The following is a 26,682-nucleotide window of genomic DNA, read 5'->3' as shown; positions in this document are numbered from 1 at the left end:
TTAATGACGTCACTAAAACAGTTTTTTGACTAACCTCCGCCCACAGGAATACACAAGAGTTGCGTTTGTAGAGTGTGTTTGTCGCCATGTCGTCGAAACGCTGTTATTTTCATCCCGCAGTCCAATCACCGGGTCTGATTCCGGCTCAAATTGATAGGGTAAAATTAAAGACATGTTTACAATAACACTGAGCGCGTGCATCTCCACGTTATGGTAAGAGGCGTGACCTTTCCGGGCAAGGAGCGCTAAGCTGCTGTCGAATCACAACACAGGAACCGCTGGCACAATCAGAACTCGTTACGTATTTCTGAAGGAGGGACTTCATAGAACAAGGAAGTCATCAGCCCATTTTTATGACAGTGGAAACAGCGGTATACAGATAAGTAAATTATGTGAAAAATACTGTGTTTTTTTACACGCAAAACATGAACACATGTTATATTGCACACTATAAACACAATCAAAGCTTCAAAAAACCATGAAAAACGGGACCTTTAAAACTTGAACTTTGAGTTGACTTACTCTGAGATGAGAAACTCTGAGTTTTCAGTTTCAGAACAGCTGAATTGAGTTACTTCAATCCACTCTGAGTAGGTTGACTCCGAGTTAAGCGCGTGCACCACAACTATGAAAAGCCATCATTAATGGAACTCCGATATTACAAAAGGATATACGCATACTTCTGAGTCAATAGAAGTTTAATTCTTATCACTGTTATAATATCAAAGGTGAAAACTGGTCGAATGGTAAGTTATTGAACTAATATTTATTTTCATGGTATCCCACAAAAAAAATATAATAATAAGAAAAAAATAATGCAGGATGCAATAATAAGAGTGTAAATGATTTTATCGTTATTAAACACTCGTTAGGCAATTTACTTCCATTTTTAAAAAATTTTCTTCATTTTTATTGAAAATAAATGCCTTTCTGATGTGATAATGTGATGGGAAAAGGAAAAGCGAGCTCAGCAAAAGGCGGATTTGAACCAAGTCAATCACATCACAAGCTAATTCTCTGCACCCAACACACTTTTGGTGCTAAATAAAAGTGTCAAAGCTATACACTAGAAATACACTAATTCAATGTATATTTGTATTTAGTAACACTTTATAATAACGTTCAGTTATAAGTCATTTATGAATTATTAGTTAATGATTAACAAATCATTTACAAAACATGAATATACATTTATAAATGATTGATAAGTGATCTACTAATATTTTATGAATGTTTTATAAATTCAGTTATAAGTCATTTATAAATTATTTGTTAATTATGAACAAATCATTTACAAAACATGGCTATACGTTCATAAATGATTAATAAGTGATATGTTAACATTTTATGAAATGTTTTATTAGTTCAGTTATGAGACACTTATAAGTTATTAGTTAATGATGAACGAATCATTTACAAAACATTACAATATACATTCATAAATGATTAATACATGTTATGCTAACAATTTACAAATGTGTTGTAAGTTATCTCAATTAAATCAAACAGATCATTAGTAGATGGTTTATAAGTTAAGACATTATCACTTATAATAACTGAAGTATTTATGACAAAATTGTTTTAGTATCATTATCTCAATTAACAATTGTTAATCATGAACAAATGTTGAACAAACCATTAGTAAATGATCAGTATATGATTTATTGATGAAGTTGTAAGCTGGTCTGTGTTCAAAAGCACAAACATGCAGGTATGCTAAAGCACTATTTTTAAGAAGAGTAATTTATTTGTTTTGAAGTGGATAAACATTTATAAATACCTTACAGTCATGTGATTCTAGTAGATTATAATAAATCCTTTCACTCATCAGCACAGGCTTCTGATTGGAGTGTGTGGGGTCTAGCGATGAAGTCAACCTCTGATCCGGATTTACGTTCCACTGAAGCTCACATCAGGTGCAGAGTTAAACAGTCCATGTGTGTCAGAGAAGACAGCTGTCTATACCCTTTACCAGTCAGCACTTACACTGCAGTACACACTACAAAGTGTTCAACACCTGTTATAGATGATGTGTAAACGCATGAATAAATCATTTACAAAGCTTTCTGCATCCCCTATTCTAAAGTGTAAACTATTCTTCGCTTATAAATGTGTTACACATCATTTGTAGACCTTTCTTTCCTGTTACAAATTATTTGTATATGTATACAAGTCATTTATAACACTTTCTGCATCCCCTATTCTAGTGTAAACTATTCATCACTTATAAATGTGTTACACATCATTTGCAGATGTTCCTGTTACATGATCTCACTCCATCACTTTACCCAAGCCTAAAATTTACATTATTTATATATAAAAAAATAAAATAAAAAAATCAACACTCTGCCACCGTTTAACCAGCACTTAATCATAATTTTCATAATTTTTATTTTGTTTTTCATGGAACAGCTCCTCACCATAACATGAAAACGCACCATAAACTGATAATAAACGTAGTCCATTATTTCATGCATTATTTTCAAGTCTTCAGAAGTTGTACGATGCCATCGTGTGAGGAAAAGATTCTTATAACGTAATATAACCATTATACATTAATAATCGTATCAATCCGCCGTTTCATAACTTTCAAATTAAAATTGGCGCATCTAACAATACGACACAGGTTTGCGGCAGTGACGTCAAACCTCGCTCCTTATTGGCTGTCACATGTGATTTGCGACTACCATAGAGTGTTTGCGACATGCCGAATTTAAGTTGCTGTGTTAGATTCAGCGCAACGCTTAAAAGGAAGGAAATACAAATCAGAGGAATGTTTGCAGCGATTAAACACTTTCATTTCATTCTGTTACTCACACAAAATTATGATTTGCTGTCATTTCGCTGGTAATGTAGCACACGCGTCGTTTTGTCTGTTCTGTATACTGCTTTTTGTAATGTTTTAAATAAATTATTGTGACTAACGTACATTTATCTGCCTGTTACACTACGTATATTGTCAAAATGGTTATGCTTAAGGTTATAGGGTGGAGTAGGGAGCTTAAAATTATACTTTTTATACAACAGTATATCAACTAAGATAACAGTCACTGTAAAAATATCTATATTGCGTTTTTATTTTTGTGAAGTGGCTAAAAAGTGGTCATGTTAAGGTATAAGGGGTGAGTTAGGGGCTTAATAGTAAAATATATTTGTATAAAAATATTATAATTTTTATATAAAAATATATATTTTAAATATCGGGATTCATATAGATTTTTATATCCTGTAACTGAAAGATATACTTTGCATATGGCAAATAAATTGCAGTTTGTACATAATTTATAAAGAAGGTCTGCAAATGATGTGTAACACATTTATAAGTGATGAATAGTTTACACTTTAGAATAGGGGATGCAGAAAGTGTTATAAATGACTTGTATACATATACAAATAATTTGTAACAGGTAAGAAAGGTCTACAAATGATGTGTAACACATTTATAAGTGATGAGTAGTTTACACTTTAGAATAGGGTATGCAGAAAGTGTTATAAATGACTTGTATACATATACAAATAATTTGTAACAGGTAAGAAAGGTCTACAAATGATGTGTAACACATTTATAAGTGAAGAATAGTTTACACTTTAGAATAGGGTATGCAGAAAGCTTTGTAAATGATTTATTCATGCGTTTACACATCTATAACAGGTGTTGAACACTTTGTAGTGTGTACTGCAGTGTAAGTGCTGACTGGTGAGGGTATAGACAGCTGTCTTCTCTGACACACATGGAGTGTTTAACTCTGCACCTGATGTGAGCTTCAGTGGAAGGTAAAACCGGTTCAGAGGTTCACTTCATCACTAGACCCCACACACAGAACACAAGTCTGTGCTGATGAGTGAAAGGATTTGATATAATCCACTGGAATCACCTGACTGTAAGGCATTTATAAATGTTTATTCACTTCAAAACAAATAAATTACTCTTCTTAAAAATAGTGCTTTAGCATACCTGCATGTTTGTGCTTTTGAACACAGACCAGCTTACAACTTCATCAATAAATCATATACTGATCATTTACTAATGATAATTTACTAATAATATTAACTAATCACTGATCATTAATAAATTATAAATGACTTAAAACATTAATAAAATGTTAGTATATCACTTATTAATCATATATAAATGTATATTCATGTTTTGTAAATGATTTGTTGAACATTATCTAATAATTTATAAATGACCTATAACTGAATTAATAAAACATTCATAAAATATTAAAATATCACTTATCAATCATTTATGAACATATAATCATGTTTTGTAAATGATTAGTTCATCATTAACTAATAATTTACAAGTGACTTATAACTGAATGTTATTATAAAGTGTTACCTTGTATTTCTTTACTGCACTTGGAAAAGTATACTAAATACCACTACTACTTAAATTGATTTTTAGTGCAATGAAATAAAGTATACTACCACAAAAATATACAGAGGAGTTTTATTAGTGTATTTGTTAAAAGTGTGCTTTCAATGCTTTAAAATTAGTTAAATCTTAGTAGACTTTTATATAGTAATCCTAACTTTAAATGACATTGATTTTCTTATAACTAGTACATTAATAATATATTTGAATACACTTTATTTTAGTACACTTAGTACACTTCCATAATGTACTTAAAGTGCTCTATTTTCGTGCACTAATTTTGTACTTAATATAATTGTTACAGTAGACGGAGGACAGACACAGTTAAGGCGTAACACAGTCTTTTATTTTGACCACAGGAGAGCAAGGAGAATGAAACAGGTGAGAGAACTGGTAGTAGTTTGACTTGAACTGATAATACGTGGGATAGTTACTGTCCTTTTCTTTGCAGGGAGTGAGACGCTGGAGACTGGAGATCGTTGGAGCACTTGGAAGCTGACGGAAACACACTCACGGAGCAGACGAGGCACACAATGGGAATCGGCACGATGGAGACAGGTAGGTATGCGAAGAGGAATCCTTGAGGTAAGCATAAACATGTAGGGTATGCAAACGAGACCGGACGTGGAGTGCTGTGTGCGTGAGTGCTTTATAGTGCTGTTGATGAGGAGAGTGATGAGGTGCAGGTGGCAGTGATCAGTATTCTGGAGAAGGTGCGCGCTGTGATTGGGTGACGTTGGAACCTGACGTGTCTGTGACAATAATAATGCCGCGTTCCAGGCAACCCGTAACCCGTGTTACGGGTTTTTAACGCAGCATAATAAAAGCTATACTTTAGTACTTCTTAAGATAATCTTAAGAACATCTAAGTGTACTCAACTGTCTTTTGAGACACCATGAATTTGAACTAAAATGTGCTTTTAACATAATATCTCTGTATTTAAAAAAATGTATTTATCAGGCCCGGATTGGCTAATCGGGAGCACCGGAAGAATTCCCGGTGGGTGGGCCGGTCAGTTTATTTGGCCCCGAGGGCCGGTGTTGTCATGGCACTGGGTTGAAATATGGATGCTCTAGAAACTGTGGACGCGGCCAAATGTACTAAGCTGAGTAGCCTAACTTTTTCCTAAAAACCAGTCAGTGACGGATTTAGGCCTGGACGACATGGGCAATGGCAAACAAACAATCAAACAAACGAATGCGCGATCGGGTTTTTACCGCTCATTTGCACGTAACGTCAGTGATATCACTCGGTGGGTAAATTAACCTGGTCGGGAGGGACTCGGAGTGTGCGCTCGGAGAAGACAACTCACTCAAAAGTATATGAGAAGAAGGGATGAGGTGACGTCTGTAGGGACAGCGGGACAAATTCTAAATCAACACTAAATTATGGTAAGGCAAAAGGTCTAAGCCACCGGAGGCCGATTTAAGTAACGTAAATAAATAAAAAGGAAGAGGAGAAAACATGCAATAGATAAAGGCATGTAGGCTATGCAGCTTACTCATATCGTAATAATGTCACAGACACGTCAGGTTCCAACATTCACCAATCACAGCGCACACCATCTCCTGAGTACTGATCACCGCCACCTGCACCTCATCACCGCACTTATCAGTAGCACCATAAAAGGCACACACACACAGCACTCCATGTCCGGTCTCGTTCGCATCTACTCATGTTTATGCTTACCTCAAGGACTCCCCGCTACATACTTACCTGTCTCCAGCGTGCCTCCTTCCCTTGTGTACCTCGTCTACTGTGTGTGAGTGCTCCAGTCAGCTCCAGCTATCTCCAGCGATCTCCAAGCTCCAGCGTGTTCACAGATCTCCGCATCTGAAAGTAAAAGGACAGTATCTATCTCCATATCTATCATCTAAACATCCATTGATTCATCTCTACTTACCTGTTTCATGCTCCTTGCTCTACTGGTGTCAATAAACGATAAGTTACCTGTTTACATCTGTGTCTGCCTCCTGTGTACCGTAACAAATAATAGTAGGCAAATAATAAAATATGGCCTATCACTTATGTTATGTTGCGTGCTATGCTATTACACATTGGCCAACAATATTCATTTTTCTGTCCAACTAGCTTAACCAGACAGTAAAATGTGATTTTGTAACATGCAACTTTTTTTTTTAAAAACAAACATAATAGCCTACTTTAATATTTTACTGTAAAGTTGTGCAATTTTGTAGGATTGATGGTATTTTGTGTTACTTATTTGCCTCAATTTGTAATAATTTAAGTATATACATTTATATAAAATGGCAAGATTTTATGTTAAATCCACTTTAATAAAGATGTACATTTCTAAATTTCATTCATAGTGATAGACATGAAAAATGTGCCTGTGTTTAGTGGACGATTACTGCCATCTACTGGAAAGCAAATACTTAAATAAATTAAAATTAAAATAACATGAATTTTTAACTACAGCCACTAGATGGCTAGAGAATTAATCAATGGTTAACATTATAAAATCATTATTATAACTATAAAAATAACTCTATATCAAATTTTAGTATTTTTTGTTCTATCATTTGTACTATCATGGGTATTTGAAGATATTTTTGAAAAATACAATTATTTACAAGGCTGTAGAGAACAGTGCACTATTGCAGACTTATATACTGAGGTTTTAATTACATTATTTTAATATAGTCAGTTGTGAATTAAAGTGGCCCGGTCTAAGGCATGAAACTCCAGGGCTGAAAATGAGTCCCAATCCGGCCCTGGTATTTAGTTACCACTTGTAGTACACTTGAACCCATCTTTCATACACCTTTAAATGTACTCATCAGACATAGGAAATACACTTATGAATTATTTAAAATATAAGAATAAAATATGATAAATATATACAAAATGTATTTGTAATGTTGTAGGCAATAAATTATAAATACATTTTGTATTTATCCATTATATATTAATCTTATATTTGAAATACATCATAAGTCTATTTTAAAAGTGTTTGAAAGATGGGTTCAAGTGTACTACAAGTGGTAACTAAATACATTTTTTTAATACAGAGATAGTATGTTAAAAGCACATTTTAGTTCAAATTCATGGCGTCTCAAAATAGCACAGTTGAGTACACTTAGATGTTCTTAAGATTATCTTAAGAAGTACTAAAGAAGAGCTTTTAGTATATTAAGTACAAAATTAGTGTGCGGAAATATAGCACTTTAAGTACATTATGGAAGTGCACTAAGTGTACTAAAATAAAGTGTATTTTACTGCACTTTTTTTCACCTGGGTAGACACTCCGACACTTTCCGTTTGCATTGAGGTTATTTTTATTACCACACTGGCAGATATTGATCATTTTACTCAAGTAAAATGCACTTAATTTAGATCCCCCCAGGAAACACAATTAAATATCATTTTCTTATATAGAAAATCCATCTTGATTTAGGAATTTTTAGATATTTGTACTTGAAATAGGATGAAAAATACTCATTACGAAAAGCATTTTTGCAGTGTGAATGAGTGAATTAACTATTTAAACATCACTTGCACTTTAAAAAGGGGGAGGAGACTGAAGGAAACTCTGGGTTTACTGAAGAAAACCTGCTCCCGACCAGGTTAGGTTCACAGAGTAAGTTACTATGGTAACTGACTCTGAGTAGAATTTACCTCTCTTTCAGAAACGGGCTTGACTTAACCTGCTTTCTCAGGTTTGACATACCTCCCATTCTGAAACGGAAAACCCAGAGTTTCCCTCATTTCAGGGTTAACATACTCAGAGTTTTCACTTAACCTCCTTTCTGAAACAGGCCCCAGGGGAACACAGACTGGGATCACGACACAAGCATTGTTGGGGAAATATTCATGAAAATATGAGGAAAAGAAAATGCCACAAAGTCTCTTCTTTATAATTATTTATAAAAATAATTATTCTCTTATTTATAAATTAGCCCAAGCTTTACTCATCCATCCTAGGTGTATATGACTTTATTCTTTCTGATGAACACAATCAGAATTATATTTATAAATATCCTGAAGCGTCCGAGCTTTATAATAGCAGTGAATGGGACCAATGAGTATGAGCTGAAAAAAGTGCTTCCATCCTAAGCAAAATCTACTTGGGCTAATTTTCATTTGAAAGGGAACCAATCCTTTCAAAAAAAAATATTATTTAACATTCTAGGTTTACTACTTTAACAGATCACTTTTGAGTCACATGTGATATTCATAGGTCCTGTCTGTCTCAGTGCTGAAACTCTTTATACAAACTTACATGTATAGACAGATCAGAACTTATGAGTATAGTGTATTATACTGACTTTAATACAGTAATTATTGCAAATTTCTAACGCACATTAGTCCTCATTAATACAGGTTCATATGTTAATGATTCTTCATGATTTTCATCTTAAATCACACACTGAAGGTTCAGAATTATTGGAATCACATTCTTCAAAGCTCCTGTTATCTTAAGGGAAACAGTAGATAACCACTGAAAGTGTTGTGGTTATTATAGCTATCTACTATCCTCCTGCCAGACAAAAGTCTCACATAGACAACATCTCCAACCTCCAGGATCAACACAACTCCATTTGAAGAGTTTAACGAACCCTTAGCCTGATCACTATGTGCCATAAGCACCTGCTTTCCATTCTTAAAAATGGATGCAGCTGATGTAATTCCACCATGACCAAATACAGAGACTCTGAACATGTACGCTCCTTTCAGTGGGGCTGTGAAAACACCTAAATCAAATAACAAGAGATACAGAATCAGCTGTTTCCTGTATGATTGCTCAATTACCAAACACACTGTGTAATAGTTTTGAAAGATGGCAGATTATTTAATTCTCTTATACACATTACACAACTGCAGAGAGATCTGAATGGAGCAGAAGGTTTTCATTACTATAAACTGAGTTTTATGACTCCATTTCATTGATAATTACCTGTAATTGGGTTGTAGGCGTTCCCTATGTTTGTGAAGACGTTCCTGTAGGTTAGTGTGATTTCAGTGGTAAAAGGACCAATATATTCAACACCAGATTCCACCATTGAAGCTGAAAAAGCTATTTCTCTGTCTGTTGTTGAAAAACATAAGAAATATTGTGATATATTACTGTATTACACTGAGAATGAATACACTGAATTTAATATCATTCAAGCACACTTTCACCTCTATTTTCCTTTCTCAACTCCACTTGACTCAGAGTAAGATTTGAAATTTCTGTGAAGGAATAAAGATTGTGTTAAATGACATTTACACTGATTATTGTAATAGATAACACAATTTACACAGTATACACTCAACTTTACTAACATTTACACTATATAATGTATTGCATTGGTGTTTTACTTTGAGGATCATTGATAAAAGAGTGAATGTTTTGGTGAAGTACCTTCATTTTTCTTGTTCATCTCCTCCAGGATAAACGTCTGTTGTTCCCTCAGTTGCGTCTCTAAAGCTCTGATGTTTCCTTTCTGCTCTGTAACGGTGGCGGTCAGTTCTCTGATGTTTTCTTTCTGCTCTGTAACGGTGGCGGTCAGTTTCCTTTTCTCTGTAACGGAGCGGTCAGTTTCTGTTGATTTCTTTCTGCTCTGTAACGGTGGCGGTCAGTTCTCTCAGTGCTGCATGGATGTCAGGGATGCCCAGATCACAGTATTGTTGTCTGTCAGTTGAAGTTTCAGCTCTCAAAGTGTCTGTTTGAGGTGGATTCTGTCTTCCGTCCTCAGAGCTGATCTGTTGACTGATCTCATTCTCATTGAGTCCTCCATCTACCTGCTGCTGGACGACAAACACAAAGGTTTCCAACAGCAGCAGTATACATACTAAAGCCTTCATTCTTCACTGATGTTTGTTTCCAGCTCTTGCTCTGTCATCCTCACAGCCTCTCATGTTCTTTTATAGTGTCCTGATTTACTGTCTTTTGTACTTGATTTATATTGCTTCAGATAAATAAGTCGTTCAAGTTAATTGTTAAACATCTACTGAGTCTGGAATATCCCTTTGATTATATTTATCTCTATTCACAACATTTGTGACACTATGTTGATCTCAAGAGAAAATAACTTTGACTCATCTCTTTGTATTTTTTATATAGATCAGCAGAAGCGGAGTGATAATCACAAAGATTGCTGGATCACAGAAACCTCTAGTCGTGTGAATGGATTGTCAGATCTGCACACTAGCACAGGATAAAATCATTTTTCACTTTAATGGTATTTATAGCACCTAACTTAATAAAACAGTGTGTGTGACCATGAGGAATGATTACCTCAAAGTGTGCATCCATATGAAAGTTTGAGTGAGTTTATTTAAATGACTGTAAATACATTAGTTATTGTCGTGTCAGTGATCATCCTTTTCTGACCTCTGATATTGATGGTCACTCCACTCTCTGGTATCCATGTGAATATCTTACAAACAATACCAGGTTTACCAGCTTTATGTTGTGAAAAAAATGAAAGATTGGATGTTAATTTACACAGAAAAAAAATTAGTAAGTGATGTTTACATGTAATGTTGAACCATTGTGTCTATACTAATGAAACCATTGTTGCTGAATCCACCAAATTCCTTTAAATGTTATTTTCAACATGCAACAACGTTCTGTATCAACAGAACTGAATAAAAGCATGGATTAATAGATACAAAAAAAGTAATTTGAGGACAAACTCAATTTCATTCTTTCCTTGCTGTTACTTTATAATTATATACAAAATATACTGAAAATAACACACTATGTGTGAAAATCACTATAATTATTAAACACAAAACTTAAAAGTTAATAAATTAAATATTAAAACATTAAATGTATTCATTAACCTGATTTACAACTTTTCCCGTACAAGAATGCCCTAGATTTTGGGAAACTGGATTTATGCACTTCTGATAAAGTTTACAATAACTTGTTTTATGGTATCATAATGTGAGCTGTTGTTCCATGGTTTGAACGTTGATCTTAACACCTTTAAACTTATTATTATTCTCATGTTAGGTAAAGTAAGTCGAGTCTGGCCTAAATTATAAGCATTTTAAAATGACTTACAATTTGGTCAGAAGACTTCTTTGTGGTGTTCTTATTCAAAGTCTTAAAGGTGGACTTAGTATTATTTCAAATACACTGTCTGGAAGTTAGTCGGGCCGACACCAACAACAAACGTGTAACCAATCAGCATTAGGGGACAAATGACGGTCGAAGAGAGAATGAGCAAGAGGGAGATTTGAAAATAAGAATAAAAAAAACCCTGCAGAACGAGAGATGAGACACAATACAAAAGAGCTCAGAAGAATATCACTGCAATGAAGGTTGTAAAGAATGTCCACTGAAGGCAATCTTAAGTGCGACCCAAGTGCAGTTTAATATCATTCCAAACAAAATATGAAAACAAAGACGTGGCTTGACATGGCTTGGCTTGGCTTGGCTTGGCTTGGCTTGGCATAAACAGACACTCACCAAGCAGCGGGTTACACGTAACAAAGCTACACCAGAGAACAAAGAAACATGAGGGCTATATCTATACAAAGAGACTAATGACAAACAATGGAACACCTGTGAACAATCAAGACAATGAACCAATGACGGAACAGAACTGATTACCACATGACTAAAACAACCAGTGAGAACATAACACATGAGACTGGGGAAGCACATGACATGAGGCTTGTTCGAGATGCATCGGCGCTGTGCAGACTGCTTGGTTGGAGCGCATACGACTTCTTATACTATTGAATCGCTCTTGCAGTACTTTGATGTCATACACCGATCGGTCTGCACAGTGCTGATGCATCTCGAACAAGCCTATTATCATAGGGCGAGGAATCACGTGACAACAGGGAACACATGGCAAACATAAACAAAACAATGAAACAAAGCATGAACTTGAAAATAAACCATGAAACATAACACCAAAACAAGACATTACAAGGTTTATGACTGGGCAAGTGCTTTAGGACCAGCGTTTATATTAGAAAAGCTTTCCAGCGCTGGAGAGAGCTAAGAGGGAAAACCTGAAAACAGATGAGGAGGCTGCTTTGATTCCGCTCTACATGTAAGTAACACTGATTTTGATTGTCTGGAGCTGCTGTGCTGTTGTGACTAACAAACAAACACTTTGTGTTTACTCTTGCGTACTGTATGTTCATTTTTTGTGCTTCCTTGTTGTTTGTTCATCATCTGCGCTTTATTTTGTGAAGTTGTGCTGTTAAACCACTGCACACTGATGACCGCTAGAGAATACAGTGTTTAGCGTCATTGGTAGTGCATCTGCCTTGCATGCCAGCAGCGATCAGGCCGGGGTTTGAGACCAACTTGGTGCAGGGTGGTTAGGAGTGGAGTGAGAGTTTTGGAGGCAGAGCAATGAAGAGAGGGGTGGGTTTGTTTGGGTTGATTTCAAATATCAAGTGTTCAACAACGAATCTGAGAAATCGCAAACAGCACCTTTAACGCCCTGGAGCCGTGTGGATAGAAGAAAGTCATATACACCCTAGAATTGCTTGAGGATGAGTAAATCATGGGGTAATTTTCATTTTTGGGTGAACTAACCCTTTAACCAATCAGAATCTTTCAACCTGAAGTAATGACATAGTGTTAAAGGGGTACTTCACCCCTGGAAAGATGAATGTGTATTTAAAATTGGTCATTTATGTAGTAGAAATGTGAAATTATTTTTGAATTTGGAGCTTTCTAGACTGAGAAAAGGCAGAAAATGTATTTTTGACTAATGTGGATGAAAGACAACAACTCCCAGAATGCACTTGTTTGCTGCCCTTGCGAGGCCACGCCCAAACCACGCCTATCGGTTACAGGCGGCATTACAAGGAAAATTCAAACAACTAGGCTTGCTTTGTTACATATTAATTCTATAAATCGTGAGTTAGTTCATACATTTACAGCGAAATGGTGCTAAATTGACACACGGCCTAAGGCTGAAACAAATTCATGCAAAATCATTTACAAGTAAACAGTGCCGTGGATATTCCGTATCATAGCAACAAAGCGTCTCAACGGAAAAAAACGCTGCGCTGCAGAAGCGCTCTCAAGCGCTCACAGACGGGCGTTTTCAGCTGGCTAAAAATGCTCTGGTGGACTAGAGCTTAGATTCTCTGCCCGAGCCCGAGCCCAGCGTTCTCGGGCCGGGTCGGGCCCTTGATAAAGCACATCACGTGTCATGCGCAGCGTCTCGTCCACTCGCACTCTTACCGCGCGTTCACACCGCCGCCGGCGAGAGCGTTAACAGTCGCCTTGGCCGCCCTGCCCAAGTGCCAACAACGCTGTACTGTTCGTTCAAACCGCCGCCGACGGGAGGGTCAAAGTAAATGACAAGCCGCGTCAACCAATGCTGATACATCACACCTGCTGTGGAGCTTAAGAGCAAAATGGAGCTTGAAGAAGCAAAGAAAAAAAAATTAAAACAGGAGAATTAACTTTGAGCAAGTTTGGAGGAAAATCTGAGGTATGGAAACATTTTAAACTAGTCGTGGGGAGTGACAATATATGTGTTGGCTTTCTCTCGTGCATTAAATGCGGCAAGCTGCTCGCCTATGACAGCAAAAAAAAAAAAAAAAAAACGGGGACTTCTGAATAAACAAGCGCAGTTTACATGCTTCTTCCTTGTCCTATTATTCATTCAAAGTGAATTTCATTTAGAATAAATTGTATCTTAATTTGAATACATTTTTCATCAACCAATTGCCTGGATTTAATACATAAAAGCAATATAGCAGACAACATAATAATGACATGGAGGTGCCGGCGCACTGCGGTCACACTTACACCATTTGAAACTCGTAACACACGCTGTCACCGAATTTACAAATGCACATCTTGCTGCTCACACACATATTATGTTGAAATAACAATATGTTGAAGTAACGTTATTAATAATAATTAATCTTTAAGAATATTTGATTGAATGCTGAATGTTGTGCTTGTTCAATTTAATACAATTAAAACTTTAATTATGATAATTAAAATAATTGAATATTTAATATTGAGTGGCCAATTTTTGCTCATTTATTAATAGAACTGCGCAGCTCCCCCCGTAGCCTAAATGATCTAGCACAGCAGCACCTGCGTTAAAAAAAATCTGGCGCCGCCCCTGGTTATAACGGCCCACATATAAAAAATGGTCGGGTTTAAATCGGGCTCGGGCTCATAATTACAGTGGACGTGTCGGGCCGGGCCGGGCTCGGACACAACGTGCTCGGGCTCGGGTAGGGTCGGGCTTGATTTGTTGGGCCCGATCTAAGCTCTATGGTGGACACACGGCCTAAGCGTATTCGCCTAGAGGTAAGACTCGCTGATACTAGACTCTATTTCTGATAACACAGTAGCCTATATGTAGTGTTGTAGGTAGCAGTGAAACTGCAAACTTAGCAAAGTAACGTTAGATAGACAATTACATATAAGACACCCACTTTTGATAAAACTTTTGATTTATGTACGTGAGTAACCTCAAACGCGCAGGCGTGGTGAAAAAATGCGGAACTACCTGCTATTACTGGCTGTAGTTTTAAGCCTCTGGCCAAAAAAGCCTCCGATGACGCAAAATGACGATTTTTGCGTCATCGGAGGCTTTTTTACAGAATAAAAATGCATAAATCTGTCATCTCGGGCTGATATGAAGGGGGAAAGCACGGTAATTCGAAAATACTAGTGGTATTCTACTAATACAAAGCTTAATGCTAAATCCTGAAGTAACCCTTTAAGGTATATTTGCTGTAGAAATGTGAATGTACACAGAGTGGCCTACAAACTCCTTGCTGAGTGTTGGAGGGTATTTGAAGTATTTGAAGGGGCAAGTGAAAGAGAATTTTATTTTCTCGACCAGACAAATTGCCTGATTAAAATGTCAGTAACAAAGAATAACTAGGCAATCACCAAAACGTGATAATGATTCTGATTTTACTGATACACCATAACAAGGTTGCATTGTTGAGGCTCGTACAGCCTCTCGAGGAGAAATCAAATCAAATAAGCATAGCACAAACAAAGATAATTAATTAAAATACTGCGGTAAAAATTCAAAATGCTGATTTTTTTTTTATTGTAACGTATGATACAGTTAAGCAACATGAAAATAGAGTGCTGTTTTCCACGTTATTGAAATCACAATTGAAAACGTGACACTGAATGATATCATACAACACATCAATAAAAAAACAAGCACCTAGTTAAAATTAAGTCACTTACATTTTAGGAGCAATAGTGACTGTTTTTCTTCTATTTCAGCAATAAAAATATAGTTCCAAACAAAGATCACATCAGAACTACATCCTCTCACAGCAATTAACACTCAGTAGTGTCGCATTACTGAATGATTCAACATTTTGAAAAAAATCGATTGAGTCAAATTTTCAGTGGCCCATTCATAAACGACTTCCTTATTCTGGAATAAATCAGCTGTTTGAATGAATCATTTTACAGAATTAATCAATGACTCACTCATTAAACAGTCATTTGCCGCCACCTACTGGTGGCATTTGTTAAACTTTGGGCCAAATACAATCCAATATACAGGTGCTGGTCATATAATTAGAAAAAGTTCATCTTTTTATTGTAAATTATTTTTAAAAATGAAACTTTCATATATTCTAGATTCCCTACATGTAAAGTAAAACAGTTTTTTTTTTTTTTTAATTTTTTTGACTAGAGCGTACAGCTCATGAAAGTCCAAAATCCAGTATCTCAAAATATTAGAATATTTCCTAAGATCAATCAAAAAATGGATTTTCAAAACAGAAAAGTTCAAGTTCTTTAAAGTATGTTCATTTGTACACTCAATACTTGGTCGGCAGCACATAATACAGCAAATGACTTGCTCTAGCACAAATTACAGCATCAGTGAAGTGTGGCATGGAAGTGATCAGCCTGTGGCACTGCTGAGGCACTATTGAGCCTTCAGATCATCTGTATATTGTTGGATCGACTGTTTCTCATCTTTCTCTTGAAAATATCCCATAGATTCAGGGGTCAGGCATGTTGGCTGGCCAATAAAGCACAGTAATATGGTCAGCAAACCATTTGGAAGTGGTTTTTGCACTGTGGGCAGGTGCTAAAGTCCTGCTGGAAAAAGAAATCAGCATCTCCATAAAGCTTGTCAGCAGATGGAAGCATAAAGTGCTCCAAAATCTCCTGGAAGATGGCTGCATTGACTTTGCACTTGATAAAACACAATGGACCAACACCAGCAGACGTCACGCCCCCCCAAAACATTACTAACTTCAGAAACTTCCCACTAGACTTCAAGCAGCTTGGATTGCAGTCTTCCTTCAGACTCTGGGACCATGATTTCAACATGAAATGCAAAATTTACTTTTATCTGAAAAGAGGACTTTCGACCACTGTTCACTGTCCTGTTCTTTTTCTCCTTAGCTCAGGTAAGATGCTTCTGACGTTGTTTCTGTTTCAGAAGTGGCTTGGTAGTCCTTTTCCTGAAGATGTCTGAGTGTGGTGACTCTTGATGCGCTGACTCCAGCTTCATTTGACTCATTGTGAAGCTCTCCCAAGTGTCTGAATCGGCTTTACTTGACAGTATTCTCAAGCTTGTGGTCATCCCTGTTGCTTGTGCACCTTTGCCTACCCAATTTCTTCCTTCTAGTCAACTTTGCATTCAATATGCTTTGATACATCACTCTGTAAACAGCCACCACATTCAGTAATGACCATCTGTGACTTACGCTCTTTGTGGAGGGTGTCAATGATTGTCTCCTGGACCATTGCCAAGTCAGCAGTCTTCCCCATTAGTGTGGTTTCAAAGAACAAGAGATACCTGGAATTTATACTGTAGGGATGGTCATTTAATGAAACTCAAATGTAAATATTCTAATATTTTGAGATACTGGATTTTGGACTTTCATTAGCTGTACGCTCTAATCAACAAATTAAAAAAAAAAAAAAACTTTTGAAATGTTTTACTTTACATGTAGGGAATCTAGTATAAATGAAAGTTTCATTTTAAAAAATAATTTACAATAAAAAAATGAACTTTTTTCACGATATTATAATTATATGACCAGCACCTGTACATACGTTTATGTCATTGTAAAGCCTATTTTTTTGCTGTTTGCAACAAGCCAAAGCACGTTACTATATGTTGTTCGGGAAGACCAATCCTCTTGTGTAAATAAACAAGCCAATGCACATTGGCATGCAAGGAAATAAAGCTTACCATTTAATGCTTTTGTAGTTTTTTCAGTGTACTTGATTTAATTTTTCAATTGTTTCTTTCAACAGATTGATGCATCTGTAATACTACTGATGTCAGAGACAGAGCTAGCTAAACACATTCCTGTTACTGGGACAGAGTGGCAACTGTGGCAATCATTCCCTGGAAAATACAGACAGCTAAAGTAACTTGTTTGAGAGATTAAAGAAACAAGTATGTACTACAAGTGGCCAAGAAGAACACCGACAACAGATTTCCAAAAAATATGCTGGAAATATGCTCATCAGCATCGTTTCGTCTGAAGAACATCTGGATGTCACGCATGATCACATTCTCTGTTCCCAGTTCGCAGCACACTAATAATAACATTACAGTACAGTAACATTATGTAAATAAAACATTACAGAATAATGAATAAATAAATAAATAATAAACTTAAAAAATTACAAAAATAAGGATAAATGATTCACAGGTAACACATCTCATCATATAGTCACCTTAGCAGCTTAGCAACTAGAGAGATGTAAATTAAATATTATAAACATCAAACATTATTTGATATTAAAACATAGCCTTGGGTATTTGACCCGTAGTCGGCTCTTGCTTGATTCCTGACCTGCAGCTGAACCACAAATGATGTAAATATTTTTCCACCATCAAATATTAGCGATTCACATTTCACAAAATTTATATTTAAATTCATTATTTATAAAACTATACTGTCAGTACACAATAGTTACACAAATGATTTAGATGATAACATTATTGATAACATTAGGCTTAAACGATTCCTTATCCTATGGCTCCCCTCTAGTGGGCAACATTAATATCACAGCCTTCATCTTTCAGTTGAAATGGCTGATAGTTTAGAGCAGGGGTTATAATACTAAAAAACAATTATAATACATGCATGAATTTCTGATGCTCAGGAGGAGAACATCAAATTTGAAACCAGCGGTTCTCAACTGATTAGGGTTGGAGCTAAACTCTGCAGGAAAGAGGACCAGAGCTGACAACCCCTGGTTTCAAATATGCTGTTCTCCTCCTGAGCATCAGAAATTCATACATCAATTATAATTGCCCCACTTTTTGGTCACAAGTTACCATGTTAGTATTCCTTTGTTGTAACAAATTAAAGAAACTATAATTTCTACTATCACTTTTATTGGTATATATAACAGTTCTTTCTGGTTCTCGAATTTGATTGGCAGAGAGGTCTTTCCAGCCATGTGATATTCTACCAGTATCACCACTGGAACCATTTCACCATTTGAATCATTCTGCTGTCAGCATTCTCACAGTGAGTGTCATGGCGGACGAGCAAACAAACCGCATTTGTATAGATACTACTGTTATTTTCTAACAGAATGTAGTTTAAAGAGTTTTTTTTTAGGTGAGAATATAGTTATTTAAACCTAAGATATGCTATTTATATGTAAACATAGCACCTATTTTGAAAATTTGTTTAGATGCTTTTGGAGATGTGAGCTCCAGGTCGTCAGCGACTGTTCAGCTCTCATGAACCTGCAGAGAACAGCTTCATTTCAGCCAGTGCTTTGGGAATTTGCTGCTGGCTCTTATGTAGATAGTTTAAATATGAGATATAATTTGTTTTGGGTATATCAAACAGGCAATCTTTGGTCTTGTTAATCTATTACTTGTTCCAGAGCTAATAGATTTGTCTAAAGGGTTATATTAAGTTTCATAACTTTATATTTACATTGAAATTAAACCCTGTACTAACTAGAGTCCTGCTTTTGTATGTTTGACTGAACTGTTTCCTTGTGTTTATTGCCTATTTTACTTCTTATACTGTTATAATGGCTGATAATACTTCCAAATGTGGTTTTAAATCAGATACATATCCAATATCTGGACATGCGACCTACGTCTAAACAGGCATATCCGATTCCCATTGGAATTCCAAGCCACCATAAGGTAAGGGCGACACGTTTGCTTACTAAAAGGTAGCTTTAATGTTGTATTATGAAGCTATGAATGATTATACAACTCAATCGCCACACCTGCTTCCCAACACTGAAGCCCACTCCCCTCGTTTCATTCAATTGTGGAATTCTGCCAACTGGTCTGTTTTCAAAAAATAGCCTTTAATTGGGCCTTACTCAGCATTTCTCAAGGACACTTGCTCACCCCCAGACATAAGGCATCTCTGTGTGACATACACATCTGGACAGTGATTTAATAACCCTTTGATCTCCACAGCCACTTGTTGTTTGATGATGTGATTTCACAGCTACTGCCATTGAGCTACAACATACTCACAGTGGACTCTCAAATGCATCTGGCTTTTAATTACTTCCACAGGTTCACAATGCTACTTCTACAATCATTTACTGTATATTGAATGAAAATATACTGCTTGGACTTTTGGTCAGATAATTATATATTTCTCACTCCAGACTATGCATTTGATTCAGATACCATGATTGTCTGTGATGTTTGATATGTATACTGTATTGTTTCTTGTAATTTTCTTTTTTTTTGTTATGTTCATGTTTCAATGTGTAAAGCACTTTGAGCTCTGGAAAGGTGTTACATAAATTAAATTTTTTTATTATTATTATTATTATTATTGTTGGTCCTGTCTGTCTCAGTGCTGAAACTCAAAGTTACATGTATATACATCTCAGACTTTTATACAGTAATCTATTGCACATTTCAAACACACATTAGTCCTCATTAATACAGGTTTATATGTTAATGATTCTTAATGATTTTCATCTTGAATCATACGCTGAAGGTTCAGAATTATTAAAATCACATTCTTCAAAGCTCCTGTTATCTTAAGGGAAACAGTAGATAACCACTGAAAGTGTTGTGGTTATTCTGGCTATCAGATATCCTTGTGTTAGGCCAAAGTCTCACATAGACAACATCTCCAACCTTCAGGATCAACACAACTCCATTTGAGGAGTTTAACGTATTCTGAGGCTGATAATCATATGCTATAACCACACGCTGTCCATTCTTATAAATGGCTGCACCTGATGCAGTTCCGCCAATACCATGTACATTGATTCTGAACATGTACGCTCCTTTCAGTGGGGCTATGAAAACACCTAAATCAAATAACAAGAGATACAGAATCAGCTGTTTCCTGTATGATTGCGTAATTACCAAACACACTGTGTAATAGTTTCGAAAGATGGCAGATCATTTAATTCTCTTTTACACATTACACAACTGCAGAGAGGTCTGAATGGAGCAGAAGGTTTTCATTACTATAAACTGAGTTTTATGACTCCATTTCATTGATAATTACCTGTAATTGGGTTGTAGGCGTTCCCTATGTTTGTGAAGACGTTCCTGTAGGTTAGTGTGATTTCACTGGCAAAAGGACCAACATGTCCACCGCCAGATTCCATCAGTGCAGCTGAAAAAGCTACTTCTCTGTCTGTTATTGAAAAACATAAGCAATATTGTGATATATTACTGTATTACACTGAGAATGAATACACTGAATTTAACATCATTCAAGCACACTTTCACCTCTATTTTCCTTTCTCAACTCCTCCACTTGACTCAGAGTAAGATTTGAAATTTCTGTGAAGGAATAAAGATTCTGTTAAATGACATTTACACTGATTATTGTAATAGATAACACAATTTACACAGTATACACTCAACTTTACACTAACATTTACACTATACAATGGATTAAACTGGTGTTTTACTTCAAGGGTCATTGATAAAAGAGTGAATGTTTTGGTGAAGTACCTTCATTTTTCTTGTTCATCTCATCCCTCAGTTCTCTGTTCTTTTCTTTCTGCTCTGTAACGGTGGCGGTCAGTTCTCTGATGTTTTCTTTCTGCTCTGTAACGGTGGCGGTCAGTTCTCTGTTCTTTTCTTTCTGCTCTGTTCTCTCAGTGCTGCATGGATGTCAGGGATGCCCAGATCACAGTATTGTTGTCTGTCAGTTGAAGCTTCAGCTCTCAAAGTGTCTGTTTGAGGTGGATTCTGTCTTCCGTCCTCAGAGCTGATCTGTTGACTGATCTCCTTCTCATTGAGTCCTCCATCTACCTGCTGCTGGACGACAAACACAAAGGTTTCCAACAGCAGCAATATACATACTAAAGCCTTCATTCTTCACTGATGTTTGTTTCCAGCTCTTGCTCTGTCATCCTCACAGCCTCTCATGTTCCTTTTATAGTGTCCTGATTCACTTTCTTTTGTACTTGATTTATATTGCTTCAGATAAATAAGTAGTTCAAGTTAATTGTTAATCATCATCAAAGGAATGTTCCAGACTAAGTAAATGTTTATATCTCTTCACAACATTTGTGGCACTGTGTTGATCTCAACAGAAAATAACTTTTGACTTATCTCTCAGTTGTTGTTGTTGTTTATTCATATAGATCAGCAGTCGTCAACCTTATGGGACGTGGAGTGATAATCACAGAAGATTGTTGGACCACAGAAACTGCCAGTCATGTAAGGATCATCTGATCTGCACGCTAGGGCAGATTAAAATTTCTTTACACTTTATAGCTCCTAACCTAATAAAACAGGCTGTGACTATGAGGAATTATCATCTCAAATCCCATATGCAAGTTTGAGTGACTTTATTCAATTCAATTCAATTCAAATTTATTTGTATAGCGCTTTTCACGATACATATCATTTCAAAGCAGCTTTACAGAAAATGGATGTCAACATTACAATTTAAAGAATGTAGTTAGCAAATAATATACTTTAGGTAATTAATTACAATCACTGTTAGCAGTTTAACTGAAGGTAGAAGCAAAGAGCTCCTGGAAAATGAATTACATTAACAATAAATTAGGATATAGAGATTATGCAATGTGAATGTTGATCCAGATGATTGCGTCTTCTGAAGTCCTCGCAGGAGCTGGCGCCGTCTCTTCACAGGTGATGGTCGTCTGAGGTCTTCTTAAGAGGCTGGATCCAAACTGAAACTGAAGTCCTCTCTAGTTACCTCAGGGCGGGTGTCCCGAGGTAAAACAGAAAAGCAAAAGGAGAATAATTAGCGTAGCTGCTGTTCATAACTTTAAGCAAAGATAGTCATGTGCAGTTGATCTGGTATGAGATGCATTATGTGAATGCTTGGCTAAAGAGATGCGTCTTTAATCTAGATTTAAACTGGGTGAGCGAGTCTGAGCTCCTAACATTATCAGGAAGGCTATTCCAGAGTTTAGGAGCCAAATGTGAAAACGCTCTCCCTCCTTTAGTGGACTTAGCTATCCTATGTACAACCAGAAGTCCAGAGTTTTGTGACCTTAGAGAGCGTGAAGGATTGTAGGGTGATAGAAGATCGGTTAAGTACACAGGAGCTAAACCATTTAGAGCCTTATAGGTCATTAGCAATACTTTATAATCGATACGGAACTTAATAGGTAACCAGTGTAGAGATGATAAAATTGGTGTTATATGATCATATTTTCTTGACCTGGTAAGAACTCTAGCAGCTGCATTTTGTACTAATTGTAGCTTGTTTATTGATGAAGCAGGACAACCAGCTAATAATGCATTACAGTAATCTAGTCGAGACGTCATGAAAGCATGAACTAACTTTTCTGCATCAGAATTAGATAACATATTCCGAATCTTAGCAATGTTTCTGAGGTGGAAGAAGGCTGTTTTTGTAACATATGAAATATGATTTTCAAAGGACAAGTTGCTGTCTAATATAACACCCAGGTCTTTAACTGTCGAGGATGGAGTAACAGTACATCCTTCTAAATGCAGATTGTAGTCTGAGAGATTCTGTGTACAGGTTTTTGGTCCAATAAGTAATACTTCAGTCTTATCTGAATTTAATAGAAGAAAATTACTAGTCATCCAATGTTTTACTTCTTTAACACACTCTGTCAGTTTGGATAATTTAGAGATTTCATCTGGTCGTGATGAGATATATAACTGAGTATCATCGGCATAGCAGTGAAAACTAATTCCATGTTTTCTTATAATATTGCCGAGTGGCAGCATGTAGATTGAAAATAGCAGAGGGCCTAACACCGATCCTTGCGGCACTCCATAGTTTACTATCGTGATCTTAGATTTTTCCCCGTTTATATAAACAAAATTGTGACGGTCTGATAGGTACGACTTAAACCACCGTAATGCCTGTCCCTGAATACCAGTGTAATTTTGTAGTCGATCTAAGAGTATTATATGATCTATAGTGTCAAACGCAGCACTGAGATCAAGTAACACTAGTATTGAGACACAGCCTTGGTCAGAAGCTAGAAGCAAGTCGTTTGTAATTTTAACGAGCGCAGTTTCTGTGCTATGATGAGACCTGAATCCTGACTGGAATTTTTCATAGATAGAGTTTTTTTGCAAGAAGGAGCACAATTGGACCGACACCACTTTTTCTAGTATTTTAGACATAAATGGAAGATTTGAAATGGGTCTGTAATTTGTTAATACGTTTGGATCTAATTGTGGTTTCTTAATGAGAGGCTTAATAACTGCTAGCTTGAACGGTCGTGGGACGTGACCTAGAGATAAAGACGAGTTGATAATATTGAGAAGAGGTTCTTCTGCTACAGGTAACAGCTCTTTCAGTAGTTTAGTGGGTATTGGATCTAATAAACATGTTGTTGGTTTAGACGCAGTGATAAGTTTATGTAGCTCTTCCTGTCCTATAGTTGTAAAGCACTGCAACTGTTCTTGAGGGGCGATAATTAAAGCTGAATCATTAAACTCTGTCAAAGGTTGTACATTTACAATTTTATTTCTGATACTTTCGATTTTTTCATTAAAGAAATTCATAAAGTCATCACTACTAAACTGTAATGAAACATTTTGTTCTGGTGATATCTGTTTATTTGTTAATCTAGCCACTGTACTAAATAAGAACCGTGGATTGTTTTGGTTATTCTCTATGAGTTTGCGGAGATGCTCTGCCCTGGCTGCTTTTAGAGTCTTTCTATAGCGGGACGAGCTGTCTTTCCACGCGATTCTGAAGACCTCTAAACGAGTTTGTCTCCATTTGCGTTCTAGATTACGAGTTTCTCTTTTCATAGCGCGAGTAATACTGTTGTACCATGGAACAGTATTTTTCTCTCTAACCTTTTTTAATCTCATCGGTGCAACAGTATCTAATGTACTAGTAAAAATGGTGCACATACTGCTAGTCATTTCCTCAAGATCATTTGCGTGTTTGGGTACGATGAGCAGCTGAGACAGATCAGGCAGGTTATTTGTGAATTTATCTATAGTTGTCGGGAGAATTGTTCTGCCTAGTCGATATCGTGGCGCAATTTGACAAATATCATCAGTATGCAGTACACATGTTACAAGGTAGTGATCAGAGACGTCATCACTTTGCGGTAGAATTTCTATATCAGTAGGATTTATTCCATGTGATATAATTAAATCTAGAGTATGATTAAGACGGTGAGTGGGTCCAGTGACGTTTTGTTCGACCCCAAATGAGTTTAGTAAATCTGTAAACGCAGCCCCTAACGTATCATTTGTATTGTCTACATGAATGTTAAAATCTCCAACAATCAGCGCTTTATCAACGTTGACCATGTTTATGACTTTATATAAAATAAACACATTAGCTATTGTCACGTGTCAATGATTATCTCGACCTCTGATATAGTTGGTCACTCCACTGTCTGGTATCCATGTAAATATCTTACAAAAGTTACCAGGTTTACCAGCTTTATGTTATGGCAAAAAAAAGGAAAATTGGATGTTTATTTAGACAGAAAATAAAAACAGAAGTAGAACTAAATATGGATTAATAACCACAAAAATAACAATAATAATTTGAGGACAAAATCAATTCATTCTTTCCTTGCTGTTACTGTATAATTATATACAAAATATACTGAAGATAACAAACTATGGCCCAGTTTCACAGACAGGGCTTAGCTGGCTTAGGCCTTAGTTCAGTTAGGGTATTTAAGTGGCTTTTATAAACATGCCCTAGAAAAATACTGGTGTGCATCTTGAGACAAAACAATGACACTGAAATATTTTAAGATCTGTCAGTACAAGTTACTTAATAATAATTATTATTTCATTTTAAGTAGCGCCTTTCTGCAAACTCGCTTTACAATATTATAACACATAAATGACAGCAGACAGGAAAACAATATAGAAACATAAAAGGCATAACACCATACAGTCAGAGGTCAGAGAAGCAAGAAACAAAAAGATAAGTTTTAAGGTGGGTTTTGAAATCATGTAATGATGAGAGATCTCAAATGTGCTTGGGAATGGAGTTCCAGTGTGAGGGGGCAGAGATGTAAAATGCCCGACCACCAAATGATGCGAGTTTGTGATGTGGAATCAACAACAGACCAGTATCAGAAGATCTTAATGTGCGCATAGGAGAGTAGGTTTGAATGAGATCAGAAATATACTGGGGGGGCAAGACCATGAAGTGCTTTGAATGTGATGAGTATTTTGTATTGAATTAAAAAACGAACAGGTAGCCTAAAGGGGGTCGCACACCGGACGCGAAGCTCGGCGCCGCGCCGCGCAGCGCCACGCCGCGTCTCAGGTATCTCACACCGGACGCGCACATTCTATACGCGCGAGCTCAATTTTGAATCGGCTTCTGACAGAAGAGCTGCACGATGAGTTCTTACTTTATTTATTTTATTTATTTACTTTTTTTTTTTTATTTGTATTGAATAATAGCTGACTTTTGAAGGTTCATTAATGAAGATCACATTATGTCTGTTATTGTTTTGTTGTATCGGTTGTCTAGGCAACTATGTTACATTGTAGCAATATTATTTAACTAACGTTAGCTAGTCCGAGTAAAAACGTTAGCAAAACAAGTTATTTCGGTAACACTTTACAATAAAGTTTCATTTGTTATCATAGTTAATGTATTAGGTTAACTAACATGAACTATGAGCATTTGTTACAGTATTTATTAAGCTTTGTTAACTTAATGTTAGTTAAAAAACAGTTGTTCTTTGTTCATGTTAGTTCAGTGCATTAACTAATGTTAAATACAACTTTGATTTTAATAATGTATTAGTAAATGTTGTAATTAACTTAAACAAAGATTAATAAAGGCTGTATAAGTGCAGTTCATTATTAGTTCATGATAACTAATGTATAATAATATATAATATATTTAATATTTCGTATTTTGTGGGGATTTCACAGTACTAAAGAATATTAACTTATAAATTATGCAGTATTCAACA

The 26,682-nt window shown here is 36.1% G+C and overlaps 1 protein-coding gene across 1 annotated transcript in view; it reads right to left on the bottom strand.

Annotated features, from left to right (window-relative positions):
- LOC125245150 (complement C1q-like protein 2) overlaps window positions 1-26,682 on the bottom strand; it is a 158,544-nt gene that overhangs the window by 60,956 nt on the left and 70,906 nt on the right. Inside the window, exon 2 of the mRNA XM_048155640.1 lies at window positions 21,029-21,082. Within this exon, the coding sequence (XP_048011597.1) occupies window positions 21,029-21,082 (54 nt within the window). The remainder of the gene's footprint in view (window positions 1-21,028; window positions 21,083-26,682) is intronic.

Source organism: Megalobrama amblycephala, linkage group LG14 (genome assembly GCF_018812025.1).
Source record: "Megalobrama amblycephala isolate DHTTF-2021 linkage group LG14, ASM1881202v1, whole genome shotgun sequence".
Lineage (NCBI taxonomy): Eukaryota > Metazoa > Chordata > Actinopteri > Cypriniformes > Xenocyprididae > Megalobrama > Megalobrama amblycephala.
The sequence above is the reverse complement of the archived record's forward strand: the minus strand, read 5'-3'. Positions and strand labels throughout refer to the sequence as shown.